The 26,849-nt window shown below is 47.7% G+C and overlaps 1 protein-coding gene across 2 annotated transcripts; it reads left to right on the plus strand.

The window, feature by feature from the left end:
* The first annotated feature begins 428 nt into the window (after positions 1 to 428).
* PGM1 (phosphoglucomutase 1) lies at positions 429 to 26,242 on the plus strand. 2 transcript variants are annotated; one of them, XM_086753277.1, is made up of 11 exons: positions 429 to 720; positions 14,815 to 14,977; positions 15,254 to 15,400; positions 16,494 to 16,619; positions 17,239 to 17,429; positions 17,863 to 18,017; positions 18,599 to 18,714; positions 21,850 to 21,985; positions 23,216 to 23,399; positions 24,474 to 24,608; positions 25,550 to 26,242. In XM_086753277.1, exons 1-11 carry the CDS (start codon positions 475 to 477, stop codon positions 25,637 to 25,639), a joined length of 1,689 nt encoding a protein of 562 aa, XP_086609403.1. In that variant the 5' UTR covers positions 429 to 474; the 3' UTR covers positions 25,640 to 26,242. The 2 variants fall into 2 exon arrangements, with proteins under 2 accessions (XP_086609403.1, XP_010117720.1); XM_010119418.2 differs by lacking the exon at positions 429 to 720 and adding an exon at positions 11,056 to 11,538.
* Positions 26,243 to 26,849: the final 607 nt, after the last annotated feature.

Raw genomic sequence — 26,849 nt, forward strand, 5'->3', positions numbered from 1 at the left:
GCACTGGCCTCCCCAGACCACCGTTCTGGGAGCACTGGGTGGGTCACCTGCTTGTGCTGGGTGGGCAGCCCGGGGGATCAGGGCCTGTGGTGACATCGTGCCGGTGGCTGTGGGGACATGTGGCCAGGCCCTGATGATGCAGACCGTGCCGGGACAGAGCACCCCAATCTCCATCTTTCCCCCCGGCAGCGCCAGTCTCCTCCCAGAGCTCCTGGCGCGGGGACCCGCGGCTCGCCACCATTGCTGTCGTCGTCTTGCCAAGATGGCGCCGCCCCCTCAGCGCCGGTACGAGCCGGGGAAGGGGATGGCGGGAAGGATGGCGGAGAGGGGATGCCCTCCCTGTCTCCTCGGCCGCCGGCTCCTTTAAGGGGCGGGAACGGTGGCGGGGCCGGCTCCGGTTGCGACTCCTCACCCCCCCACCCCCCCCCACCCCTTCCCGCCGCGGCCGCCCGGAACTGGCAGCGGCGACCGGCCATGGTGCGGATCGTGACGGTGAAGACCAAGCCGTACGGCGACCAGAAACCCGGTACCAGCGGGCTGCGCAAACGGGTGGCGGTTTTCCAAAGCAATGCCCACTACACCGAAAACTTCATCCAGAGCATCCTGGCCACCGTGCCGCCGGCCGAGCGGCAGGAGGCCGCGCTGGTGGTGGGGGGGGACGGCCGCTTCTACATGAGGGACGCCATCCAGCTCATCGTCCGGATCGCCGCCGCCAACGGGGTAGGGCTTGCTGACATCGTTACCTTCGCTTCCCGGCGGGGGGAAAAATCGGGATCGCCCCGGGGAGCGGGGCGGGCCGGCTGCGGGAAGTGCCGTAGCGTGGAAGTCAAGCGGTGAACGACACTTGGGGTGGGGGGTGGGGGAACACACGACGACACGGCTCGTGTTTGCACCAAGTCAAAAAAAAAAAAATAAATAAATTACGTGGTAGTTTTACCGCCCTTAGATAGAGCAGGAGCAGCCCGCCTCTGCGGAGGTGGGAGGCCAGTGCGGGTTTCCTGTGGTGGCTGGGTTTTCCAGGTAGCAGCACAAACCAGTGCTGGGGGTGAGGTGGAACGGTTTGGGTTGGAAGGGACCTTAAAGATCATCCAGTTCCACCCCCCTGCCCTGGGCAGGGACACCTTCCACCAGACCAGGTCACTCAGAGCCCCGTCCAACCTGGCTTTGGATACTTCCAGAGATGGGGCATCCACAGCTTCTCCGGGCAGCCCGTGCCAGCGCCTCACCACCCTCTCAGTGACAGATGTCTTCCTTGTATCTCATCTAAATCTGCCCTCTTCCAGTTTAAAGCCATTACCCCTCATCCTACCACAACACACCCTTGTCAAAACTGCCTCTCCCAGTGCGGTTTCATTCCACACTGGGCTGCATCTCACTGCTGGAGACTTCATCCCTGTGGATTTGTCTTGGTCCTGTCACTTGGTCAGCCTAAGAGAAGGCAATGTGATGTAGGGACAGCTGAGCTGAAGCTGAATTTGCAAAGCAAGCTTTTCCCTTCGTTTGGTCTTTTCCAAATGAGAAAAACATCCCCTTCTCCTGGGACACTTGACCCCTCCTTGTCAGCAGCAAACTTTCTTCCTGATAGACCAAGTAGGAGAGTGAGCTGGGGATGCTGGGTGGGTAGGGTCACACATCAGGGTAAAACCTTACCACTTTCGGCTTCCCAGTGGTAATCAGGTGCCTCAATGCTTTTAAATGTCTGGCTTCTTAAGAAAAAAAGTAAAATTAGTTTGAGATTGTTGCCTTCTTACGGCATAAATAAGCAAATAACTGTTTCTTTTTAAGCCACCTAGAAATTTGTCTTTTGTGATTTGTGGTAGTTGTTCAGTTTTCAGCCCGTGTCTGAGCATCCTTACAGCAGCAGCCTTGCTATGTGCACCTGAGGAAGCGATGGATAGTGCAGCCTTCCAATGGGAAAAGCAGCAGACACTGGTTTATTTATTTGTTCTGAGAAGGGACTGGAGTTGAAATGTACAGTGTTCACGCCTGACTGCACGGACACACAGCACCTTGGATCCCTGTGAATAAGCAGACTGGGAGGCTTGTTCCCTGGGATAAAGCCTTAATTTGTGCAGGTTTTTGGATGTGTACCCAGGGCCTGGTGGGATGTGGCAGTCTTCCAGGCGCCGAGGAGTGCTGCGTTGTCTGCGCCTCAGCTTGATCCCAGACGCAAGCAAGGGCCTGAAGGTAAAACCGTGCTAGGGCCTGATGAGGTGTTCTTTTTTTGGGGGGGGTCAAGGGCCAGTCACTGCTCAGATCCTCCACCCGGACACTCATATACACACAACATCACAGCGCTGAGCTTTATGCCAGGGTTGCAGAAGCAGGTCCCAAGGGGTGCACTTGCTGATGGGCGTTTGCCTTGTAATGTTTTGTTGACGTGAATTCAAAGAGCTGGGACAGAATTGGCTCTGAAGTCAGAAAAACGTTTTGGAAAGGTAAGAAAGGAAATGGAAAGTAGAGGAGGAAAACAGGTGGAAGAATATGTGGGTTAAGAGCCAAGACGCTAGTGTATTAAGTGAGAAGTTTTACCTTAAAAGCTTTTCATTCTGAGTCATTAATTTATAAAACAAGATAATGGCCATGGCCTGAGACAAAATGTTGGGCTATTTCAAGCGAAAATTTGGCAATCATCTACTGACACAGATTCTCTCTACCTTTGTACTGGTGGAACTGAGGTAGCAGTGTAGGCTTGCCAGGGTGCTGTAGAGTGCCATGAAGTTATCCCATTTTTCCCCTCAGAGATTTAGAGAGGGCTGGCATGTCAAAAGCACTGCAACATCGTAGCTCTAAGTATCCCATTAAAAAAAAGAGGAGGAAAAAGAGCTCCTAAGGGAGCGCTGAGAAGAGCGAAATATCCCCCAAATTCTTTAACAAATGAACATCAGGTAAAGCCTCAATAAGTAAGCAGAAGGAGGTACAGTGAAGTGCTCTGCAGAACACAAAGCCATTGAAAGCTTAATGTACATTTGCTGGCTGAGTTTGAGTGGCATTGGCCTCAGTAAGGCAGTACAAGTATTGCATTGCCGAACTCAAGAATGACAAAGCCAGCAGGTCCCAAGAAATGAGGGGACTGAAAATAGAAAGTTTCTTTAGCAAATGCAAAATGCTGGGTTTTAATGTATCTGTGTATTTGCCTTTCCTGTTTTGAAATGGTTGGGGGATGCTTCCTTCATGGTTTTCCTCTGTAATTTCAAGTGATAGTTCCCTGATAGTTACCGCAGTGTAGTTGAGTAAGAGCCTATGAAAATCCTGTTTCTTCATAATAAATACGAAGTAAGTGGAAGTTGCCTGCCCTTCCAAGAGAAGGGTGGACTACTTCTGTTAACCAGTAAGAAAGTGTACTGCAGAACAGGGAACACATGGAAACTTGTTCCTAGAGGCTGTGGTTTCGTCTGAGTGCTGGGGTTCTTCAAGGTTCTCCTGATTGCAGCAGCCAGGTCTCGGAGAAAGACTCGGTCATCTTATGCTGAGAAATACTGAGTAATACAGAGAACACTCTAGAGGTAGCTGTACTGCCCTGTGTGGACACCTGTACCAACAGTGCTGTTTTCTCTGTAAAAAAAAAATTACTATTACAATGCATGGAAAGGAGACCAGCGTATAGGTGTAGTAAGTATGTCGTAAAAATGAAAACAATTAGCTTTGGGGATTGCTTGATTGCCAAGGTATGTTATACCAGCGCTGGAAAAACTGCAGTTCTGGTCCTGTGGGGTAAGAGGTGTTTCCATTAATAATTTAAAATCATGCAATTTTAAGACCTGGTTGAGTGGTCCTCAAGGCACAGGAGGAACCTGAGGACCACAGTTCATGATTGTTAGTTTTACAACGTAAAAGGATGCTAAAGTGAGTTTTAGTTTTGTCTCCATCTGGAACGGTAGAAATTTAACTAAGTACTTATATTTGACTAGCAACAACTCAATTTGTAGTTGCGTGATTAAGGAGTGTTTATCCTATTTATAAGTTTACATTTATATAAGTAAACTAAAGTAGAGATTGTTGGTTTTGCCGTTCTCAGATGGCGTCCAGTGTAGCCTACCTGCTTTGTTCTGGCCTGTTGTGCCAGGTTTCCTTCTTGTTATTCCTGCATAGTTAGTGAGTCCGACTCTTTAATTACATGACTAAAGGCTTAACACTTCTTGTTGGAGCATCACCTGTCGGAGTAGAATTGTGGCTGTATGATAGCTTTATGTCAAAAGCATGCAAAAATTACAGAATTGAAGCCGTAAATCTAGATCAGATCATATAGCTAGCACCAGGTTGATACACTGTCACCTGCTATTCAACAGATTTCCTGTGCCCTTGGTTCCTTCTTAAATAAACAGATTTCAAAGTGCTGCAAAGTAGCCACATTAAAGCAAATTGCTTGAAGGTGTTTTGAATGCCAGGCAGTGTTTTGCATGTTAAATGCCAGCCTGGTTTTGTTTTACTGCTGCAGGACAAACAGTGCTTTTATTAGAAATACCTCTCTCTACCCTAGAAAGTTTGGTTTCCACGCTTGGCTGCTGTTAAGCTTTTTCCCCACTCAATTATCCCGAGGAAACCAAGTGTTTAGACTCTGTGGCATCGATCAGCAGCTCTGTATTTGCCGCTCCCCTACTTTTGTAGCTCTGCTTCCTTTTTTTTTTTTTTTTTTTCTTCATACTGGTCTACCATTGCCTCCAGACTGTTTCAGCGCTGCTGAGCCTGTACTAAGGGGTACGATACGGTGCACAGAGAATGTGGGACCAACACGTTTGTGATCTGCTTTGGGCCTACTGCTGGGAAGTGTTTATTATTTTCACCCCAATCTCAGCCTCGCTTGTTTTTCCTACCTAATTTTTAAGAAACCTGTTACCGATGTTACTTCTGCTTGTTCCTGGCTCCGCACAACGCTGTACAGTCAAGCCTTTGCCTTGTTGGTTTACAGACCTTCATCCGTTCAGCAGTCGGCATCGTTATCCTGAAGAGTAGACTCCCTCAGGCCTCAGGGTCAGATCTTCCCTGACAACTCCTGGCATTAAAAACATCAAACTGGAGTGACCATAAAGAAAGTTATTCCAAAAAACAATCCCTGTGTACCAGAATTAGATGCAGTGATGCTAGATCCTACAGGCCAGTAAGAAAAATCTCAATTTCTGGTCTTTCTTACATTACTGTTTTTCTCAGAAGCAGAAGGAGAAATTGAGACCTAATATGTGAAGTAAGGAAATAGATACCATTGTGCCGTGAGCATTCCCATGCAGATATATCCTGGCTTCAGGCTATGGTGGGTTTTAGAAGACAACCGTGCATGCAGCAGCTCTTGCAGCTTGGAGGCTGCTTTTGCACCGGCTTAGCTTCTCTTTGCCTGTGAAGTTAATTGGCTTATATCAGTTTACAGTTGAAGGTTATTAAGGCAGTGGTCAGATTGTCCAGTTTCAGTCCCTTTTGGAATTTTAAACTCTACAGTAATGAAACTCCAGCTCAAGGGAAGAGCTAAGGTGCTTTGCAGCTAATCTCTGCAAATCCAGCAGACAGGGAGTTGAAATTCGTACTAACAGGGTTTTAACTCTAATCTCCTGGAACAATGACTCTGTGTAACCAGGAACCTCGGCTCTGGCTGTGCTGGTAGGGCAGCAGGACCGTGTAACGCCTTCTCTTTGTCAAGGCAGCCTTGGGGATAGGTGAGCTGGACTGAGTAGGTGCTACTTAGATGTCTTACGCCAAAACTGAGCTGCACCAGGATCGAGAAATGCGCTATGGTGGGTCCTTGCCATCCTGCTGTGGTTCTCTCTGAGCTAATCAATATATTGATTAATGCTTCAAATGATGAACTGGAACACTTTTTAGAAGCAGCGAGAAATAACATAGGATGCCAGTAAGAAGTGCAAAGAAGGATGCATACGCAGAATTAATAAAATGTAAATGTAATATGTACATTTATGATCATAGTACAAGTTGCAGAGTAACTTAGTAAGCAGAAGATCTGATTATCAGAGTAGACCACAAAGACTGCTGGCAATATCATCCAGTTAGCCAGGAAAAAAAAAAAAAAAAAAGGTCATTCCAGTTGTTGTAAATGAAACCCAGGAAATAAAGAATCACCAGGAACAAAAGTAGCGATCTGAGGTGCCACCGCTCAGAAGAGGATGCAGTCTGCTTGGGGGAGGCTCCAGCAGGAACAAGCTGAGGTCGGGCAGATGGGGCCAGTGAGGAAGGAATGAACTTAGCCCAGAGATGGGGAGGCAGGCTGGCAGGCTGCAATGGTGCTGCAGGGGGAAAGGTAACAAACTGTTCTCTGGCCTCCTGGGGATATGGGAAGAGTTACAGTTGCCACAGAGGAGGTGTTTTGGTTAGACACTAGAAAACGTTTTGGAAGGTTAAGGCTCATGAAAGTCGTGCGTTGCCTGGGAAAAGCTCTAATGAGAATGGTTTGGGTAGGGTTGACCCTGCCTAGGGTAGGGTCTAGGTAACCTCTCCACAGCCCTTCCAGCTGTCTTTCCTGCTGCTTTTTACCCTTGGGCTTGCAGGTGAAGCCATCTGTAGCACATCCTAGTAAGTCTGTGAGAAAACGCTCCTGTATGTCTCCCCCTCTCCCCTTCTGACTGTGCTGTTCCCTGCTATGTGTAGCCACCTCGCCATCACGTATAGGTACTGTGGGTTACTGGCTTGCTGCCAGACAGCAGCTTGGCTCTGTGCACCTCAGACCAGAGCTTCTGACCCTGATCGGCGAGGTTTAACCAGATACGTTTCTGCTCTTCACGCTAGCATCTGGCCAAGCCAGCCAGTGCCCTCCTTCTGCTCCACAACCTTGTTTGCATTTTGTAATTCTGGATTTTTTTAGGTTTGGGTGCTGGTTTCTAAGAAAATCCGGGTACAGGGGCAAGAAATCCCAGAGCATTCCTGAGTCTGCTCAGGGTAAACCAGCCGAAGTCCCTCTCTCGTCTCTCGGTGCAGGGGCAGGACAGCAAATGCCAAGGCAGGCCAAGGTAATATGCAGATTTGAGTGTACTTTGGAGAGCTGACCTTTGAACAGAAAGTTTCTCAATCTTGATTTCTGGTGTGTACTTTCCTGCTGGCAGAAGGAGGATCAGCCGCTCCTGGTGTGACAGACCTGGAGCCCATCACGGTGTCTGTAGCAGCTGTGCAAGGTGGTGGTGGTTTCATCCCTAGCGCTGCAGAGCCCTTTTTCTGCTGTCCATCTAGCTCGTCTCTTAATTTTGACTGGGGTGCAATGTACATACAGAACAATGTTTCTTAATTCTAGAGTGACTCGTGTGTATGTCGTTGTATGTATGTCCACTCGTGCTGGCGAGATGTTGCCTCTTTGGAATCTCTGCAGCAACTTCAAAACCTAGATTTTTAACTAATTCTTACGGAAACAAAGCTTTGCAGTTGGAGCAGCACTCCTGGTATGACTAATAGGCTCGCGGTTGGTCTGTTTATTTTCCTTTGGCTCCATTTGTCTTGGCATCGCCGTATGTCACACACCGCGGTGGCTGCCTGGACCAGAGCTGTGCCTGGGCAGAAAGTGCAGGGTTTTGGCAGCCAAACAGCGGGGTTGTTCAGGGCTCTTGGCACCCTCTTACGGTGAGCGGGCAGGCAGCAGTGCGGGGACTAGGGCTTTTCTGTGGGCAGCAGCTAGGGAAATGTGATTTCTGTCTTAAAGGAAAGTCACAAAGTAACTGCAGAATACCTGATTTGGCTCCATTTGTTCCCTGGGGTTTCATGCAGTGTAACTTTTTGACTAAATCACAGAAAAAGAGCATAAGGATAATGCCCACTGAATGGGGAGGGAGAAGTGGGAGACAGAGGAATGGGAAGAAGCTGAAAGGAGAGGAGAGGGGCTGCTCACGGAGGAGAGAGCATCCTGGACCTTGGAGAAGCCTGACCCAAGGGTGTGTGCAGGGGATGAGAAGAGACAATTACTGTTCAGTCTGGCTTTTGCACTGTGTTTTTTTTCCCTCTCACAAGTATTTTGCTTACCTGAATGTCAAAATATAAGATGTAGGTTGGAGGAAGACTGTGCTGAGGCTGGATTAGTGTCAGTGGCAGAGCCTGGCTGCCTGGGCCCAGGCTTGGGGAAGGTTCCAGAGAGCCGCAGCCCCGGGTGGGTGGGATGAGGGAAGGCGGCAGAGCTGATGCAGAGCGAGAGGGATGGGGCAGGGACCAACGGTATCAGGCCAAGGGAGGAGGCTGGTGTGCTCTGCAATGTTTTACTGAAGTTCAAAGCCTCTCAAAATAGTCTTGTTTGTCTTTTTATCATTAACCAAAGTCAACAGTTAGTTCCTAGTTTTAACTGTGTTTATGCGTGTCTGATGTGCAAGACAATAAAAGGGGACCTGAGCTAGCAAATGTCCCTGCCTACGGCAGATCGGCGGTTTGGAGGGGGAAACACCCTCACCATCCTCTGACTGCCCTCAGGAATCAGAGGCCAAGGAAAAGCTAAGGAACTTGAGGTTGTTTACTGTAGCAGAGAGAGGGCACTCAGAGTCTATATGCTAAAGGATTTTTTTAGTGTGTGAGAAGTTGTCAGGAAGAGGATTACGATCCATTTGCTTTCTGTGTCAGCTCGGGAGGACTTAAACCACAGCAAGGGAGATGTACAGCAGATTGTAGGAAAGCACTTCTAACTGCAGGGCTAATTATGCACCGACACAGCTTACCAGCAGAAAAAGGTTCGAAGCACAAGTTATTTCAGCTTTCTGGAGGATGCCCTAGGCGTATTTGATCCTGCACCAGTTCTGGGGAGGGAGCAGATGACCTGCTGAATTCCTTTCCAGGCTGTAAGTGGTCTGTAACGATCACAGTCATCCAAGCAAAGCCTCCCAGATCACAGATCAAGTGACCCTTCCCCAGCCTCTGCTCCAGTCCTTAAGATGGTCAGGATCCACCTTTGGTGAACTTTTTTCACCTCTAAATCTTCTGGCACCCGTGTGATGGCCAGCCCCTGTACCAGTCCTGCTTGGCCAATTACTGGTGATTTAGTTCATCCCAATTAGTGACGCAGGAAAGCCCTGGGACCAGGGCTTCATGGGTATGCCATTCTTGTCCCTGTGCTAGCTCATCATGGAATTTTATATTTTGTTTGTTAGCAAATTTATATTTTGTTTGTGTTTCATTTTATGTACATAAGCATGGCACTAATGACCAACACCTTCCTCCCCACCCCAATTTAGTTTGATTCCTCTGTCCAACACACAGATTCCTAACCCTGCACAGGCCTTTTCCCTGCCAGTAACTCCACGTGCATCTTCTCTGCCCAGCCCCTGGAGCTGGTAGGTGTCCTGTGCCCTCCTCCTGTCACTTAATGCCGCGGGATTTTGCAGGACAGTAAGCGTATCTCGCTGGGAATAAGAATGGAAGAGCTTGCTTAGGCCTTTTCCTGCCAGGGGACTGTCCAGTGTGAGGCTCCTCATAGCTCGTTTTGGGGGCTGGATTTTGTTTATGCCACTAGAGGGAAACCTGTGCCTTTGCATGGAAATATCGCTGCCGGATGCTGAAACGGCATGGACGTGTAAAATACAAACCAGTTGTTTCTAGCTGCGTAGCCCAGGCAGGCTCACTGTTGGTGTAAAATATGTCTGGTTTGGTGGGGAAGAGAGAAGAATGAAGGAATCAGATTCTGAGCCCATGCAAAATAAATTGCTTCTGGGGCACTGAGGCAAGAGGGGTCCGGGTGGATCAGGCAGCTCAGTTCATCTGCGGTGTGTTCAGGCCAGCGCCCTGCAACATCCCAGCTCTTGTCTAAGCCAGCGTTTGCCCCTTGGGCAAGCCTGGGTAGGTGGGGCAGCAGCCTTCGGGGTTCCATGGATGGCTCAGATAGCTTTGCTTTCTGAGAGCAAGCCTACATTAAATTCCCCTTCCTTAGGAATTAAATGCCTTCCCTAGGGAAGCTTGCCTGGCTCCTCGCCTCCCTTGGTTGACACATTCACAGAAGGTCAGGTAGAGCCTTTCTCTCTGAAGGTGTTTTTCTGCCTTCAGTCTTGAGGTTTCTCCTCAGTCTCATACAAATTACCCAGCTCGATTTTTAACGTTTTGATGCATGTAACAGGATCTCTTTACTCCTTGGAAGAAAATCTGTCAATTATTGGAGCAGTGACAGAATCGGCACCTCAGGTAACAGTCCCGTGAGCGCCTTCTTGAATTGTCACTATTCAGCTGTGTACACATCTCCTTTTCCCCCCAGCTTTTTAATAATGGGATGAACTGGGTCGTTACAAAGTGGATGTTCTTTAATTGCTACAGTAATATCTATAAATTGTTTCTAGCAGCTCAGACAGAGGGCTCCAAATATTACCAAAGAGGTTTGGAAAACTCTGATGTCAATCTAGCATTCGGAGTTACCTTCCCCATGTTCAGGAAGATAAGCTTTCATAGAAGTTTCTTGGTTTCTTAGTCTCTTCTGTATGTGTTTAAGGTGCTCCAAAATGAATAGTGTTTCCAGATGCAATTTTCCAAAACATTTGTTAGATTTTTGATTATTTTTTTTTTTAAATAACTGTGGGTGACACTTGTGTGAGTATTCATTTGAAACCACTGCTCTTGTGGCTTTTTAGCTACTCTGGATTTTTCTTAGTCAAACAGAGTTGACCCACTGTTCATCGTGGATAACGTCCCCGTGTTTGAGAGAGAGCCCATGGAGAAGTCAGGCTGTCAGAGCAGGAGTCGTCTGAGGAAATTGTCAGTAACAGATCTGTTGCCTTCCATTTTAAGAGTGACCTTTAACTCACCAGACTTTGCAAAATAACTCCAGCGGAGCGCTGCCATGCCCGCTGGAGCCGTACCTCCCGGGGAGCGGCGTGACGGCCGGCCCCAGCCAGCGGCCTGGCGCTGCTGTGCAGATCTGCTTGGCTGGTGAAAGCGCTGGGCTCCGCGCCGGGGCAGCGCGTCGATGCATCCGAGCAGGGGGCTGAGCTGCTCACCGCCTCCCTCCTTGCCCGTGCCCTAGGGGAGAACCGGATGGATTGATGGTGGTGGGCTCCGGTGGGTGACAGCGTGGAATGGCGAGGAGTTGTGCCTGTGGAGAACAGAAGATGACAGAGAAGACAAAAGTCCCCTTTTCCCAGCCGTTTCAGTGAGTGAGGGACAGCAACGTGGAATTGTGTATTCTCTGTGACATTGATCCTCCACAACAAGTGCAAGAAAACGTCTTCAGTTACAGAAACTACATTCAGCTCAAGGTTCAAGGAGCTATTTTTGGGTGCTCAACAACTTCACTGAACTTCTGTCTCATAGGTGGGCCATTGCTGGTATCGAGATTGATTTCTGTATTTTGGTATAATTTACTTTTTAAATGCCTTTGTGTGAAAAAAGAACATGGAAGGCGCTCCTCTGCCTCTGTTGACCGTGCCAACAGCTCCTTACAACGATCAGAAACCAGGAACCAGTGGATTACGGAAGAAGACCTTTTATTTTGAATCCAAGACGAACTATTTGCAGAATTTTATCCAGAGTATATTTTTTTCCATAGACCTAAGAGATCGACAAGGATCTTCTATGGTAGTTGGAGGTGATGGGAGGTACCTTAATAAGTCTGCAGTGGAACTGATAGTCCAAATGGCTGCTGCCAATGGGGTTGGTACACGTTAAATGACTAAATTCCTATACTTGTGTGGCTGATAAATGCAGAAAACCATAATAAATTATTCACTATGAGATTTAATTCCCCCAAAGACTTTATTTAACTGCTAATAGTTAACTTTTAAATGGAAAATCAGTTTGGTAGTCCAGAAATTACTGGGTTTTTTTTCACTTTAAGTGATGCAGTTGGATAGAAGTATGTGGGAATACGCATGCAGCAAAGAAAATAAATACTACTGAGTTTTTGTGTGTTCTGGTTTTGTGTTTTGACATGCTGCAAGCTATTGACACCTGTGGGTTTCATAGTCTCTCCATCAGACCCTAAAACCCTGATATTGTTCGGGTGCGAGGTAACCGGTCGAGCCGCGGCTCGCTGGTCGGTGGCAGCTCGGCAGAAGCTCTTTCAGCGTCGGTCTGAGCTGCTCAGCAAATGAAAAGGCAAAACACAGGGTTGGTTTTTTCTCAGCAGGTCTAAGTTGTGGCTATGTGATAAGTACTCCGGGAGCCTTTGAAAATTGAAGTAAGCTGAGAGGTAGCAAGTGAGTGGCAACAGTAGACTCTGATTGTGCTGGAAATCTGTGTTTTGGAAGCAGAACAGAAGGCTTGTCTGTTTGCAGCAGAGCGTGGTTCATGCACGGCAAGACTCGGGGCACTGGGGTTTTGTCTTTGTTTCTTTCTGCTTTCTAAGAAAAAAAGGCTCTGCTGTCCGTCCTGGATCTCAGTGCAGAGCAAACTTTACACTGAGACCTGGCTCTTAGGAATTTGTTTGACAGAGAAGCTTATCTGATCACAACAGGGTAATTAGTGGTGAATGGGAGAATAGCAGAGAACTCTTTTTTTTTTTTTAATCAACATATTTTCTGTCTTGGGTAAAAAAAAAAATCCTTTGGCATTGCAAATTAGTGTATTCCTCTTAAGTCAGTGTACGGGCTGAGCAGAAGAGCTGGGAAATGTTCACCAGAGCCAGGCCTGCTGCTTGGACTGCTGGACACGAGGAGAGATTTCCTGCTGGTAAAGACGAGATTGGACTGATCTTCACCAGCTGAGACTCTTCTCATGCACTTCTTTCCAGCACTGGGGCCTGTGCCTGGCTAAAATCTAGTTTTGCTGCTGGTTTTGATATTTTTCATTGATTGTTTTTATACAGTCTGACTGATACCTGTGGCTATCAGTGTTGTGCTCGTCTTGCTCTGTAGAATAGAAGGGATGGGTCCAAGGATGTTTTAAAATATAAAAAAATGCTTATTGTGTTTTGAGTATGCAAAAATCTCGGTGTGTGCAGAGACAGGTGCTGTTACCTCTACAAATGTGGGGTCAGACATGATGGAGTGGTAGACACCAGTTTCCTTGGTCTGGAAAACATGGTTTCGGTGTGAAAGCATCAGCCGGCGTTACTGGGGGAGGGAGGGAGAGGTCTCCTTTATTGCCCGTGAGCATCTTAGCGGGGCTTTCAGTAAAATCACGGCAGAAGTGTTACCTGGATTGCTTCAAAGTGCTGTAGCCCAAAGTTACCACAGAAAGTGGGTCTGTTTGTGAAGGGGTCTGTTTTGAGCATTCTCTGAAAGATATCGCTGCTTCGTTACACCCTTAGATTTTTCCCATGAGAAATTCCAGAGAATTAAAAAAGATTGAAGTGTAAATTGCTCGGCACACTGCTACACTGAGCAGCCTTTTCCAGTGATTACCATAAAGAATTTAGCATTGGATGGGGCAGAATGACAGCTGAAAACTTCTGAAAGCCGAGGAGGACCCCAAATCAGAGCGCAGCTGGTGTGGAGACAGGTTCTTGCTTCTTTTCCTTCCTTGCTGCGGGAGCAGCAGTGCACGTGCAAACGCTGAAGTGCAGGTGTGCGGGGAGGACGAGCTGGGTAAGTCAGGATGATGTTTTTGATGTGTTCACCCAGCTCTCTTGCAGCTCCTACGTGGTATGGGAGAGCAGCTCCCTTGTTTTGCCACTCCTCCGCAGCATCCCTTGAGCTGCACGCGAGGCCTGGCAGAGCACCGATGTGGAAGGGCCTTGTGGCTGGATGTGACCCCTGAAGGGAAGATGGGAGACAAAAGATGAAGTTTTAGAGAGGAGCTTCCGTTGTCAGTGAAACTGAAGGAGCAAGACTTGGAGGCTGGAATAAAACGCGAGACAAGGTGTGGACTGAGAATGGGGAAAAAAGCAAAACTCGTGTAGACTGGACTACTTTAAATTAAATGTGTGGTGTGTAAAAAAAACCCAGTGCGATCAGCCTGGTAGAGGGGCACTGCGAGGGCTGTAATGTTAGCTACTCTGACCAGCTGAAAGAAGGGTTCGTAAACTGCTGTTTCACATTTATGCTCCTTGTTTGCTAGAGGTGCAGTTCTTCCAGCGGCGCCTCGCTCGCCCAGCTGGTCTGTGACAGCTGTAGCATGTAATCACCGATCGGCAGCGAAGCAGGGGCTTAGCACCAGGCGGTGCCGCGGGAGAGGAATCGCAGTCATCCAGTGCCCTTGGCTTAGCACCGAACGTGGACCTTCAGGCTGGGAACGCTGCCTTTTGTTTTCTGGTTTATCTTGTGTTTGAATGAAATTCCTCCTTTTTTTTTCATGGTCGTATACAGGACTGATGGAGAGCAGTCTGGTATTTTGTAAAATCTCTGTCACCTCATTTGGGGGCTGTGGTAAGCAGCATGTTCTTCCAGAAAAAGATTCATCTTCTGTTTTATTACATGAACTCCAGCAGCCGGATCTGGATTACCGTGATTGTTTAGCACGTTGGTCTGGATTTAATCTCAGTGATGTTACTAAATTTTTGGGAAGGAGGTGTGTTACCTGCCGCAAGGAAGAGAATCTGCGGCTGGTCCCATGGGAGTAGTGATGATGTTCAATTTTTGTTTTGTTTTGACTTCTCTCAATCCCGTTCTGTCTCTTGAAAGCGGAATTTGAGACCATAGCCAAAGAGTTGGGTTTCTTCTTCTTTTTGATGGTTGTTTAGATGCCTCTGGAAAGCTCAGCTCTTCAGTGCAAGCTGCCATTTCTAGTTGAGCTGCAGCGTTCGTAAAGGGAAATGCTAAAAAGGCATAGCAGAGCGGGGTCAAGTGCTGACCTTCGCTGTACGCAGCGGGGAGCTTCAGCAGCCTCCCAGGAAGAAGCTGTTTGCTTGCAGAGAAGCAGCACCTCTGCCATCAGCACACCTCCTGGGGGCTCTGCTTTCCTGTCGCCAGCGTTTGGGGGTTTGGCGATTTTGCTGCTTTTAGGATTTGGGATTCACAGGAGTTTGTTTTGCTTTTCTTTCATTTTCAGATTGGCCGCTTGGTCATCGGGCAGAACGGCATTCTCTCCACCCCAGCGGTGTCCTGCATCATCAGGAAGATCAAAGCCATCGGTGGCATCATTCTGACAGCCAGCCACAACCCCGGTGGGCCCAATGGGGATTTTGGCATTAAATTCAACATTGCCAATGGAGGTAAGGTCGCTTGGTTTGTTTTGATTTGCTTTGTGTCTGTTCAGCCATTTCTTGTGTTGACCTGAAGGAACCTAATTTAACCGTCTTAATATCACAGAGATTCAGTGCCCTGAGCAGTGGGTTTCCCAAAGATCCCTAAACATTCCCCTCGTACCCTGATACTCCTCTCCAAGGGAGGTATTCTCATCCTCAGCTCTCTTGCTGTGCTTCTGAAGTACAATCCTCTTGCAGTCTGATTCTTCAGCATCTTCCCCCTTGCCCCATTTTATCTTGCAGGTCCTGCTCCTGAAGGTATCACAGATAAAATTTTCCAAATCAGCAAGAAAATTGAAGAGTATGCCATCTGCCCAGATCTTCACGTGGACCTGGGCACCATTGGGAAACAGCAGTTTGACTTGGAGAACAAATTTAAACCATTTACAGGTAAATCACTGTTCTTCCTCTTGGAAAATTTCCTTTCAGGTGGCGTTAGCGGGGACCTGCCATGAACAGGCAAGGACATCTGGTGTGTCTGGAGGACAGACATGGCCATTCTGACCTCTCCTTCTCATCTGTCGGATAATCCAAGCAAGGACGTTGCTCCTGGTCACCCTGGCATCCTGTCATTTTTTTATTTTTTGGCCTGTATCTTACCTTGGGTAGATACTTAAATTATATCATGGTTTGTCCTACAAAAGGTTGTGCTTCAGTAGGTCAATCTGATCCGTCAAGCTTCACGAAAATCAGAGACTGTTTTGCCTGTAAGGCTACCATTAACATGTACTTGCAAAACAGACAGCTCTGCAGTTAAAGTGTATTTTCCTGATTAAAAATTATAGTGTTGGTGTTTAATTTTTGTAACTGATTCTTTTCCATGCTTTCACACATAAAAGCTGTATCTCTGAGTGGGAAAGCCATTGCATTTCACACGTGACTTTTGTCAGCAGTGAAACATGAAAAGGCATTTTAAAAAGACTTTTTAAAAACACTGTATTAGAAAAGTTGGTATTTCTCTCAGTCCCCGTTTCTGTGTAGTGGGATTTTTATGTTAATAGGGTTTTCATGGCTCTGTCTTTACATGGCGTGTTAGTTGCAAAGCTGGAACCTTGTCAGACCATTAGGTGCACAGTTCACATTGACTTTGGTGGAAATTGGAGATCTGGGTTTTTTTTGTGGTTTTTTTTTTTTTTTTTCCCTTTTCCTTTAATCCCAGTCTTCAGGTAAGCGAAGTGGGACTGAGCCCTTTTGAAAGATGTCCAGGGAGCTGTAGCTGGGAACAGTGTTTGTCTTAAGGATTTTGTTGGTCCGTTTGGTCTCTAATCCGATCAGCAGTGACAGCCTGTAATTAAATTCTTAATACAGGACCATTATTATTGTCTTTATGAAATGATTCTATGGGATGTTTAAAGGCTTTATGTTGAGCCCTGGCCCTGTGCACTAAGGACTGTCAGCACAGTGCCATGTGTAGCAAAATGACTTTTCTACAAAGATTTCAGACCGTGAGAGTTGGACTCTATTTACTTTTTTTTTTTCCCAGTGGAAATTGTGGACTCGGTAGAAGCTTATGCGAATATGCTGAGGAACATCTTTGACTTCAGTGCATTAAAGGAACTGCTCTCGGGGAAAAACCACCTCAAGATTCGCATAGATGCTATGCACGGAGGTATGGGTGGACTTGAGTTTGGGGTATTGAGGGGGGGCTGGTTGTCCCTGAGGCTTTGCCACCTACTTCAGAGAGAAAGCTTTTTTTCTGGAATTTATATGCATCTTTTGTAAATTTGTTTTTTGTTTTGTAACATGCTACATTTTTCTTTTGGCAGGCAAACTTTTTATAGCTTTACATTGTTTTCTTTTGCCAAACGTTGGGACTCAAGAATTGACCTAGGGCAGAGATGTCGGTGGGGTTCGGGGGGGATGCTGTGTGGCTCACGCACGTCAATCCACACTTGAGAGGCAGAGGGTGGTAGTGCTGATGCTGTGATCAGAGCTGCCCTGGCAGACTTTACATCAGTCACTGTCCCACGGAGGTCGCAGCAGTTAGGCAAAGGTCTGCCCATAGATATTTGAGTACAAAAATGGGACCATTAGACTATTTTATATAATTTGATATATATACCATGCTTGTGAGTCTCTTTCAATAGACATTTTCAGGAGCACTTGAGCTTTCTTAGCATCTTGTTTCTCTTGTCTCCAGACCAGAGGCCTGGGTGGTTACGTGGCTGGTGTAGAGCTGCCCGAGGGCAGAGACTGACTCATTTCCTCTCCATGTTTTGCCATGACAGTTGTGGGCCCTTACGTAAAAAAGATCCTGTGTGAGGAGCTCGGAGCCCCAGCAAATTCAGCTGTGAACTGCACCCCGCTAGAGGACTTCGGTGGCCACCATCCTGACCCCAACTTAACCTACGCTGCTGACCTGGTCCAGACCATGAAGACGGGCGAGTACGACTTTGGAGCCGCCTTTGATGGAGATGGGGTAAATGGGCTGTTCTCTATTCATCTTTTTGCCCTCTAGTCAGCTGTTGGGGACTGGCTGCTCAGCTGCTTTTAAGCGGAGAAGGACGGAGGCAAAGACCTTTTTTCTCCCTCACTCCTTTCTGTAATTGCAAATGGAAGTGAACCACTTGCTGCAGTTTGCCGCCACGGAATAGTTGGCTACTGTGTTAATAATGAAGTCCAAACTGTATTTAAATAGCTTCAAAGGCTGTGAAAAATCAGCAGGAAAATGAAATACTATACAGGTGTCACTACTTAACTTTTTCAAAACTCTGTGTTTATTTCAGCGCAGTCAAAAATCTCTCGGAGTTGTTGGGTTTATCGGCTGCGTCTGCCAAGTAGCACAACTTCTGCCATTGCAGCCTTTTTGCGCTAAGCGGAGATGAGAGCTGTTTCTCTCTTGTTTTCACCAGGATCGCAACATGATTCTCGGGAAACACGGCTTCTTTGTGAACCCCTCTGACTCCGTTGCCGTCATCGCTGCCAATATTTTCAGTATCCCTTATTTCCAGCAGACCGGAGTCCGTGGCTTTGCCCGGAGCATGCCCACCAGCGGAGCTCTCGATAGGTAGCATCTGTGCGCAGTGGTGGAGGGGAGCCCTGCCAAGGAGAGGGACTGTCCCTTTTTTTGTGGTTTAACAGGTGTCTGTAGCGGGGAGTGAGCGCAGGGTCCGCCTGAAGGGTGAAGCAGTGCCAGGGCTGCTGCGGGCTGGCTGCCAAGGGGAGGCAGGGAAGTTTAATGACTTAAATCCCCTTTGGGGACATGGCAGAACTGGGCTCTGCTCTTGGCTCTTTCTCATCTCAACAGATAAGCCCAAACAAGTGATCCTCCACACCCTTTTTAAAAAAAAAAAATTGATAGTGATACTTTCTTTGTTAAATGCTTTGAGGTGCACAACTTACAATTGCTTTAGAAGAGCTCTGTGTTTATATTTATTCTTTAGTTGTGGATCCCACCCATTCCCAAAGGTTACGCTGGGATAAAATAGAGGATTGCTGTACAAAGAATTGCTCGTTGTAAAAAAACAAAACGGTGGCATGACCTGCCTTCCGTGTTACCCCAAAAGAGATGCTTGGTAGCCACTGAAACCCCTACTGTAGTATTTCATGTGGGAGCTGTGATGTGACTTGGCCTTCTTACCTTTGAAGGGTGGCCCATGCTACAAAGATTGCTTTGTATGAAACTCCAACTGGCTGGAAGTTCTTTGGAAACCTGATGGATGCAAACAAACTGTCTCTGTGTGGAGAAGAAAGTTTTGGTACTGGTAAGTCAGCATTTCTGATTTCACCCGTGATGATGTTATTCTTCCTCTTAGTCCTTCATTGTGCTGGGTAGCTTGGGATTTATCTTTCATGTGTAGTTGTTAGTACTTCTAAAATAACAAAATAAAAAAGAGCTTGCAAGAATCAGTGCTGAAAACAAACACAATGCCAAAAGTTTTGTCAGGCAAGAGCTAGCTCTCCTTTCAGTTGTTTAGGAAGGCATGTGTAGATACGCAGGAAGTTTAAGGGCCTCTTTACTAGCCCGGTCACTGAGTCTATGGGGATTAAGTGCAGTGTTAAATGTATTTTTCAACTCTTGGTGGCCAGGAAAAGCTTCTAAATGTTTTCATTTCTGGAAAGAAATATGGTTTGGAGCATGCAGTTTTATTAGGGAAGGTTTCAGGTCACTATTAAATCTCTGAGCTTAATAGGGCCCTCATTTTCCTGTTCTAAAAACAAGGTATGATTTATAAAGTTTAAATTAACACTTGCCTTTGAACAGTCTAAGCAAGTTATTAGGTTACTGAGAAACAAAGTGAACATCTTAAGGAATTTACTAGGGCTGTGCACGTGACACAAAACTATTATTTGTGCAGGGAAGTTAAAGTGAGCAGATTTCACTCATGCATTGGCGCGGCGTGCTCAAAATGCGCAGTGTTCTCGGGAGGCCTCGGCAGTTTCGGAGTTCTCCCGTGGCACCTACCACGTGGTTTTAATGTCCTGACTGTGGAAACGGGACCTTTCCTGCATGCAGGAGGTCAGCACCTAAATTCATGCACAAAGGCTGGGTTTTATCTGGTCTGAATTCTCCTCAAGATCTTGTTTTTCTTATTCTCTGAAGACTGGGGGCAGCTGGTAGGATACGCAAGGCACAGGGTCTTAGGGGAGTTTAGGTTGGATGATTTCAGGCTCAAACTTTGTGTATTTTCATTCCACCACCCCATATTTCATAAAAACATTTTAGCCTGTGCGTGGGTGTCTCACAGAGCAGGGATGGCCTTAAATCCCCAGATATCTGAAATAAAGTGCTTTGTGGAACTGGGGTGCACAAATTGACATGGAAGGATTACCCCAGCGTTTCTGTAGCAGAGGGAATGGCATCACAGACTCTGGTTGAGAGCAGTTTGCTGTGGGGCTGAAACAGCCTTCAGTCGCAGTATTTTAGCAATCAGATGCTATTCTGATATACAGGATTTGGCCTCAGGTTGGAAGGAAAGGGGAATTTTGGAAAATGTGCTATGGCTGTAAAGAAATCTTGAGTAAAGAAAGATTTTGGAGTTTTGCCCTGAATGATTTCAGCATGTATTAAGTTGTTGTTCTGGACTTTGGCTGATGAGAAGGCACTGGCATTTCAGTAAATAAATAAAAACAAAAAGCAGCAAATGATTCATGGAGCTGCTGATAGGAGATGGTCTCTAATGAGCAGCTCTCCAAAATTGTTTCCATCTTTTATCGTATGAGCAATGAGCTCATAGTTTGTCTCCATCCCCCAGTAGGTGAGTGACTCCGCATAGCAAATAAAAGTGACTGAGTCCATTTTTGCTGCAGGGGCTGAGAGAGAGGTCTGAGCTTTTGGCCGTGCAGCATCACGTCCCAGTGGCCAGGAACTGAAGCAGTTTTGAGGGGGGAGAGATTAAGAAAGGGCCCAGGAGTGTTGGACTTCCCCCGCCGCACAAAGGGAGTTTGTCCATCTGGCAAATGCACTTTAAGGAACGAAAAGGGGCGAGGAAGGTTGTTTGATAGGGAGTTAATGAGGAGTTGTTTGGAGCCGGACAGAATGTGAGTGCTGAAGGGGAGAGAGGTGAAGGAGCAGCCAAATAGGCCCGGTAAAAATTGAAACAAACTGCGACCCGGTGGGACTGGAGTCCAGGAGCAATTAGAGTAATGCGACATGACAGAATTCCTGCTTGCTTCCTTGGGTATTTTATTCCAGCAATAAGTTGATACATCACATGGGACTTCCGTTTAGTTAGCATTCCTCTCCATCACCTCTGCACAGCTCTCTCTGCTGCAAAGGACCAGGAGGATAATTTATCGCTGCGTCCACAATAGTGGGATTTGTGTAGAGCGCCACATAACCCGCGCCCCAGCCGTTTTCCCCAGGCAATTGCCCACTCTGGCAATCCTTGAGAGGGTAGAACGGCAGCTCCGGAGCACTCTCTGCGTTAGCAGGCGTAGCCTGGCTCCCTGTGATTTCATGAATACCTGTTTGGAGGTTTTCCAGAGCTCGAAGCATAAAACTCACAAGCTGTGCATCTGGGGTGCAGCGCCGAACTCGCAAGCCAGAAGCATGGAGGGGCTGGGTGTATTCTGGGCTGCCATTTGATCCCTCGTTTAATTTAGGTGTTCGGGGTGCTGTCTAAGCTGCGACACCCTCTCGGGTTTCCCCTGGGTGCTATGCAGGCTGTCAGCCCCTGTCGGGTGCCCTCCCTGGGCAAGGCTGGGCTGGCCCCTGACGGCGTCCTGCTCTCTGTCCTTGCTGTGGAGGAATCCTCTTCTAGGCAAAGCGGGATCTTTCGCAGCCTTCCGGTACCCGGCGCGTGGGAGTGAGAGCAGGCACGAGGCGCTCTTCTGGTTTGCCCACGTGAATGAAGTCCCTCCTTGCGCTGCCATTTGCCGTCCAACGAGCTGCTCTTCTCTCTGTTGCAGCGTAGGGTTGGAGTCGTTAGGTTTGGCTTCCTCAGTGAGGGCTGACATTTTTCTTGGTGCTCGGCCAGAATATGTGCTGATCAGAGTATGCTGATTTGGCCGACGGTACGTGACAGCTGCTTGAAGAGGTTGATGTTAGTCCTTCCTGAGCTGTTCCTTTGCTTTTTTTTTTCCTGCCTCTTTTTTTTTTAAATGACCTTTTTACTGTACATTCCCCATTACTTCCTTGGGACAGAATTAAAGATCTGTGAACAATGAGTGTGTGTGTGTTAAAAGAGGCCGAATGTTTTATTTGGGCTACAGCTAAAAGCAGATGATATCTTGAACCGTTTTAACAATACAGCAGGGATCAGGCTCACAAAATGCCTTCCATTTGTGAGTTTGTACAGCTGCCAGTTGGATGGAGGAGAGAAGACAAGGTAGGGCTGTAGCACAGACTCTCGCGTGGAAGGAGGTGGGAAATGTGTTTCTGCTGTGGCTCTCTGCAGGCTCCGACCACATCCGTGAGAAGGACGGGCTGTGGGCCGTCCTGGCTTGGCTGTCCATCCTGGCCACCCGCAAGCAGAGCGTGGAGGACATCATGAAGGATCACTGGCAGAAATACGGCAGGAACTTCTTCACCAGGTGGGGACGGCTCTCCTGACGCCTCGTGCTTCCCTCTGTCCTGTGTCTGACCCTCCAAAGTCAGAGACTCAAGCAGTGGCAACGCCAGCACGTGCTACCATATCTGGGTTAAATAAAACGGCGGATATTCACCTTAACCTTTCATGATGTCCAGTTTAGGATTTGTTGTTCTGAACATAAATCTAGTAAGTATCAAAGTCTGCAAAGGGTGTACATTTTATATATGCAAGGGATCTTTTTTTTCTTTCAACGGAGATTTTTTCTTGCAAGAGTCTTTCTTGCCACTGGTTGAGTTTCTGTCCAGTTCCAAAATACTCAAATTTAACTGGAGTAGACGTGGAAGATGAACAGGGAAGGAGAACTAACCTGCATGTAAACAAAGTTGGGAACACTGTCAGGACTGAAAGCATTAGGCAGAAATCTTTCAGCATGGAAGACCTACATGAAAATTCTGTCTCAAATTGCGAAATGAAATCACTTGCTTTTTTTTTTTTTTTTTTTTTAACCCCATGCCACAAAGCCAGCATACATCTGAGGCATTTAAACCTGTGGAAAAAATGCCAAAGTCTAGAATAAAAAGGCAGTCTTTTACCAGCAGAGGTACGTCTGCGTAGCAAGCTAAGTGCAGTGGTAGGCAGGTTGGCAAGCCTGTGCGTGCTCCATCTAGCCAGCCGGGTAAGTAAAAGCGACGCAGATCACGCTGGCAATCGGAGTATGGAGTGTCGGATCCCGATGCGTGCTTCAGCCGCTCTCGCTGCCTCTCTTACTGGGGTTAATGAGATCAAAGCTGGCACTGGTATGTTATCGTCTGCTGCAATCGCACCTGTGTTTTGCTCTGGGGACACACAGGAGGATGTGCAGGCAAAATTGTTATCGTGAGGAACCTGTCGAGATCCTATCGGCAGAATTAGAATAAATTCTTTGCAGTCAGCATTGCTGGAGTCTGGCCCTCTGTCTTCAATGTGCCTTGTGTAAGGCAGCACAATTTGCACTTTCATCTCTCCTGATGCCAAATGCCTGTGATATGTTGCAGTGCATCCCACGGATTTGTGTTGGATCGTAGCTACGTTGCTGCACACAGATCCTCCTCTCTTTTCTCCCTTCCTTCCAGTAAGGGAGTAGAGAACATCTGTGGGGCAGACCGCAGTGTTCAAACAAGAGCGTCACAAAACATTGCTGCTCCTCGCAGCCTCCCCTTCCTAATCTGTGTTTTGTGGTGACTGGTTGTAGGTACGACTATGAGGAGGTGGATGCAGAGGCAGCTAACAAAATGATGAAGGACTTGGAGACTGTGATGTTTGACCGCTCGTTTGTGGGGAAGCAGTTATCCTGTGGTGACAAAGTCTACACGGTCGAGAAAGCTGATAATTTTGAGTACAATGATCCCGTGGATGGAAGCGTCTCCAGAAACCAGGTGGGCGCAGCCTCTCCTGGGCTGAATGTGACCTCGGAGGGGTGTTGCACTGTGTATTTTGGGCTTAATCTTTGTGTGTTGCATTTGCACCTGCTTTAAAGTCAAACATTGCATTTGTCCCTTGGAAGACTTTTTTCTGCCCTGTGTTTGCTGGTGGGATCCTGCCCTGTGTGAGGGAAATTGCTGCCTTGGAGAGGGAAGGGTCTGGAGGCTGATCCAGCCCGGAGGGGGAGCAGAGCTTCCCTGCAGCCGCCTCGAAGGGGAAGGAGTGACGGCGCTGAGTTGAGGGGGGATCCTTTGGGCACTGGGTCAGTGGCCGAGAAAGGGTTTGTGTGAATGAAGGGCTGAAACCCCACTGGAGCACGAGGCACAGACCCTCCCGTTGTGTCGTCTTCTCTCTAGCACCAGACCCCCAGGTCGCTGCAAGTGAATCCTCCCTACGTGCATTTGTCCCTGAGCTGATGGCACTCCCCATGCGCTCGTCCCTGGGAGGGCAGGCAGCAGGGCCAGCTGGCTGTAACGGGGCACTGAGTTCCAGGCTCCGGAACGCACAGGGGTGTTAAATACACGTGAGATGAGTGACCTGTCACCAGAGATTATTGAAACAAAAATGTCCTGTAGATGAGTTGGTTTGACAGCATCGTGTGGAAGCACAGTAAGTGGGAAGAGATAATGCAGAAATCCTGCAGGAATGATTGCCTTGCCTGTGGGATGACAGGAGCACTTTCTTTACGTCCTGTTTCCGTGGCAGGAAAGTGGGTTGGTAATGCTGTGTCCGACAGAAAATCGGTTCCTGGTTCCTGTTTCCAAGCAAGCGCTGGGGCGAGGGACCTTACAGCAGCAACGCGCTTCATGTTGAGGAGCTCTAGCAAGTTCTCCAGCCTGGGTTAGGAGGGACACTTGCTCCTCCGGGTGTGGGGAGAGGATGATAGGGGAGCTTTCTGTGGCTCTCCGAAGAGTCGGAGCTCTGGGATCCTGCAGGTCAGGCGTAGCCACGCTGGGTCCCATGGAAAATACCTTGGCTACCCGAGAGGTGTGCAGCTGAGAGGCCCTTCTCTCCTCCTCTCTTACCAGGGCTTGCGGCTCATCTTCTCCGATGGCTCCCGGATCATCTTCAGGCTAAGCGGTACTGGCAGTGCTGGAGCAACCGTGCGGCTGTACATCGACAGCTATGAGAAGGATGCTCAGAAGATCCATGAGGACCCTCAGGTAAGCATTGCATCTCAGCCATGGCACCGCTGGCTCCCAGCCTTCCTAAAAAGCCTAAATCTTTGCTTAGCAGTGCTTTCCTTAGAGCTTTGTGGAGGTGCTAGGTATTTTGGAAGCAAGAGCTTTGGTATCTTTAATCCTAGTATGAATAGATTTATTAAAAAAAAGGCTCTGTGTGGAACAAGTGTTACTTATTCAGAATCCCCCACAGCTGCTCCTGGAATGGCACATTAGTTTTCCTGTTTATGTTCATCTGTGGCTGGTTGCAAGTGTGGGAGGACACTGTTTCAGTCCTGAACTGACCTCCTAGTTGAAATGTTGCATCCCTAGGGATAAAATGAGCTCATTTCTATACAGAATTTGGGAAATACTGGCTCAAAACAAATGAACAGGGGTAAAAGGATGCAGTTATACGTAAGATAACATTGACTTGTTGTGTACTAAGTATAATACATGTTCTTCACAGCGTCATTTTAAAAATGCTGTTGACCTCTCTTGTAGGCATGGGAGGAAAAGAATCTTCATTTTATATTCCCCAGCAAACTTGGAGCTCTTTTTGCATAACTTACTGTGCCATTATTGACAAAAAGACTAAAAAATACCCCACATTCTGAGAAGCGCGAGCTAAACTTACGATTTTACAGTTCTGCACTGCTGGTGTAACGGGGTTTGGAGTATGACACAACGAGGGCAGCAGCAACACCGGAGCTGTGCTTGGGTTTTCTTTCCGAATCCGCATGAGGTCATAATGCTGCATCCTCCACTGCTCCTCTCTGGTCCCGCAGCTCGCGTTGTGAACCCAAAACGCTCCCTTGATGCGCAGTGCCGAGCTTTGGGCGTCCTGGGCTGGCACCAGCCGCCCGCGAGGGACAGCGCGGTGTGCGTAGGCTGCGCGTGCCGCTCTGCTCCGTGGTTCTGAGCCGTTTCTTTCCTTTCCGCAGGTCATGCTGGCACCTCTCATTTCTATTGCACTGAAACTTTCACAGCTTCATGAAAGAACCGGCCGCACCGGTCCGACTGTCATAACATAAAGGCTTGGTCAGGCACTGTGCTGGAGTGCACGCCGAGTGAAGGAAATCAGCCTGTCTCCCTTCTTATTGTCAAATCTGTCACTAAAAGAGAAATATTAATTTTATCTCTATATTTAAGAACACTATTGAACTGCCAAGGATAGACAATAAAACCCAGCCCCGTCAACGCTCTGTGTGCACGTTGCCCTGCCGCTTTTCCGCGTCACACAGCACTGCTGGCAATTTGTGCGTGGTGCTCATTAGCACAGCCTTTTGGTTTAGCATCTATACTTTTTTTTTTTTTTTTTTTTTCTTAAACAAGTGGCTCTAGAAATAACAAAGACACTAAATGCTTCAATAATACAGAGGCTTTTTTCTATCTTGGAAACTTTCCTGGAAAAGAAGCACAAATACTTTATCCTTGTTATTCCATAGTCTTTAAAATGTGATGTCTCTGAACAAGCAATGGCTGTGTTTCACTGACGTGGATTTTTCCCTTTCAAAAACAAATTACGTAGATTGATCTCCATTTGCCGTCTGTATAAGAAAAAACCCACAACAAACCCGCCACACAGAAATGAGCAACAGCAAGCATTGCAGGATATTAAAGTGATATGGGCTGCAGTTACTGTTCAGTGCTCTTTTGTTTTCTTACATCGTGATGGGCGCCCTTTTGAAGAATAAAAGGTTGTTTTGATGAGCTCTGGTTGAAGGTGGATGGTAAGATCCTCAGAATAATCAGATTTACAGGCATTAATGTGCAGTATCTTATCCAAGGGCACAGAGGGGGTCACTTTGGAAGCAGTTTTAGCTGTTGAGTGTTACCGCCCTGCAGCTGCACCTTCCTGTCCTTTTCCTGGGAGGACTCTGGAAAATAACCCCAGGTAAATCCACAAGACCCCGTTGGTTTACTCCCTCCATCTCAAGGCTGTTATGGCACAAGCTATGTTCACTAAAGCAGTTGGAATGGGTCCAGATGACTTTCCCCTTTTGGGGTGCTTGCCTTTGTCACCCAAATCCCCGCCACACCCGTGCCCGGTCTCGCCCCCTGTCCTGGCTGGGCTCAGCAGTGCGGGGCCTTGCCGTGGCCGTGCAGCAGCTGAAGTTCAGGCTGGGTCCCTGGGCAGGCCTGAGGGAACAGCTCCGTCTTCCAGGAATGTGAAGCATCCCACCCTCACCCTAACCAGGCCGCTGCCAGCACTGCTTCTGAGGTAGATGCAGATGTGCTGAC

This window comes from Chlamydotis macqueenii, chromosome 8, assembly GCF_036417535.1.
Source record: "Chlamydotis macqueenii isolate bChlMac1 chromosome 8, bChlMac1.mat, whole genome shotgun sequence".
Lineage (NCBI taxonomy): Eukaryota > Metazoa > Chordata > Aves > Otidiformes > Otididae > Chlamydotis > Chlamydotis macqueenii.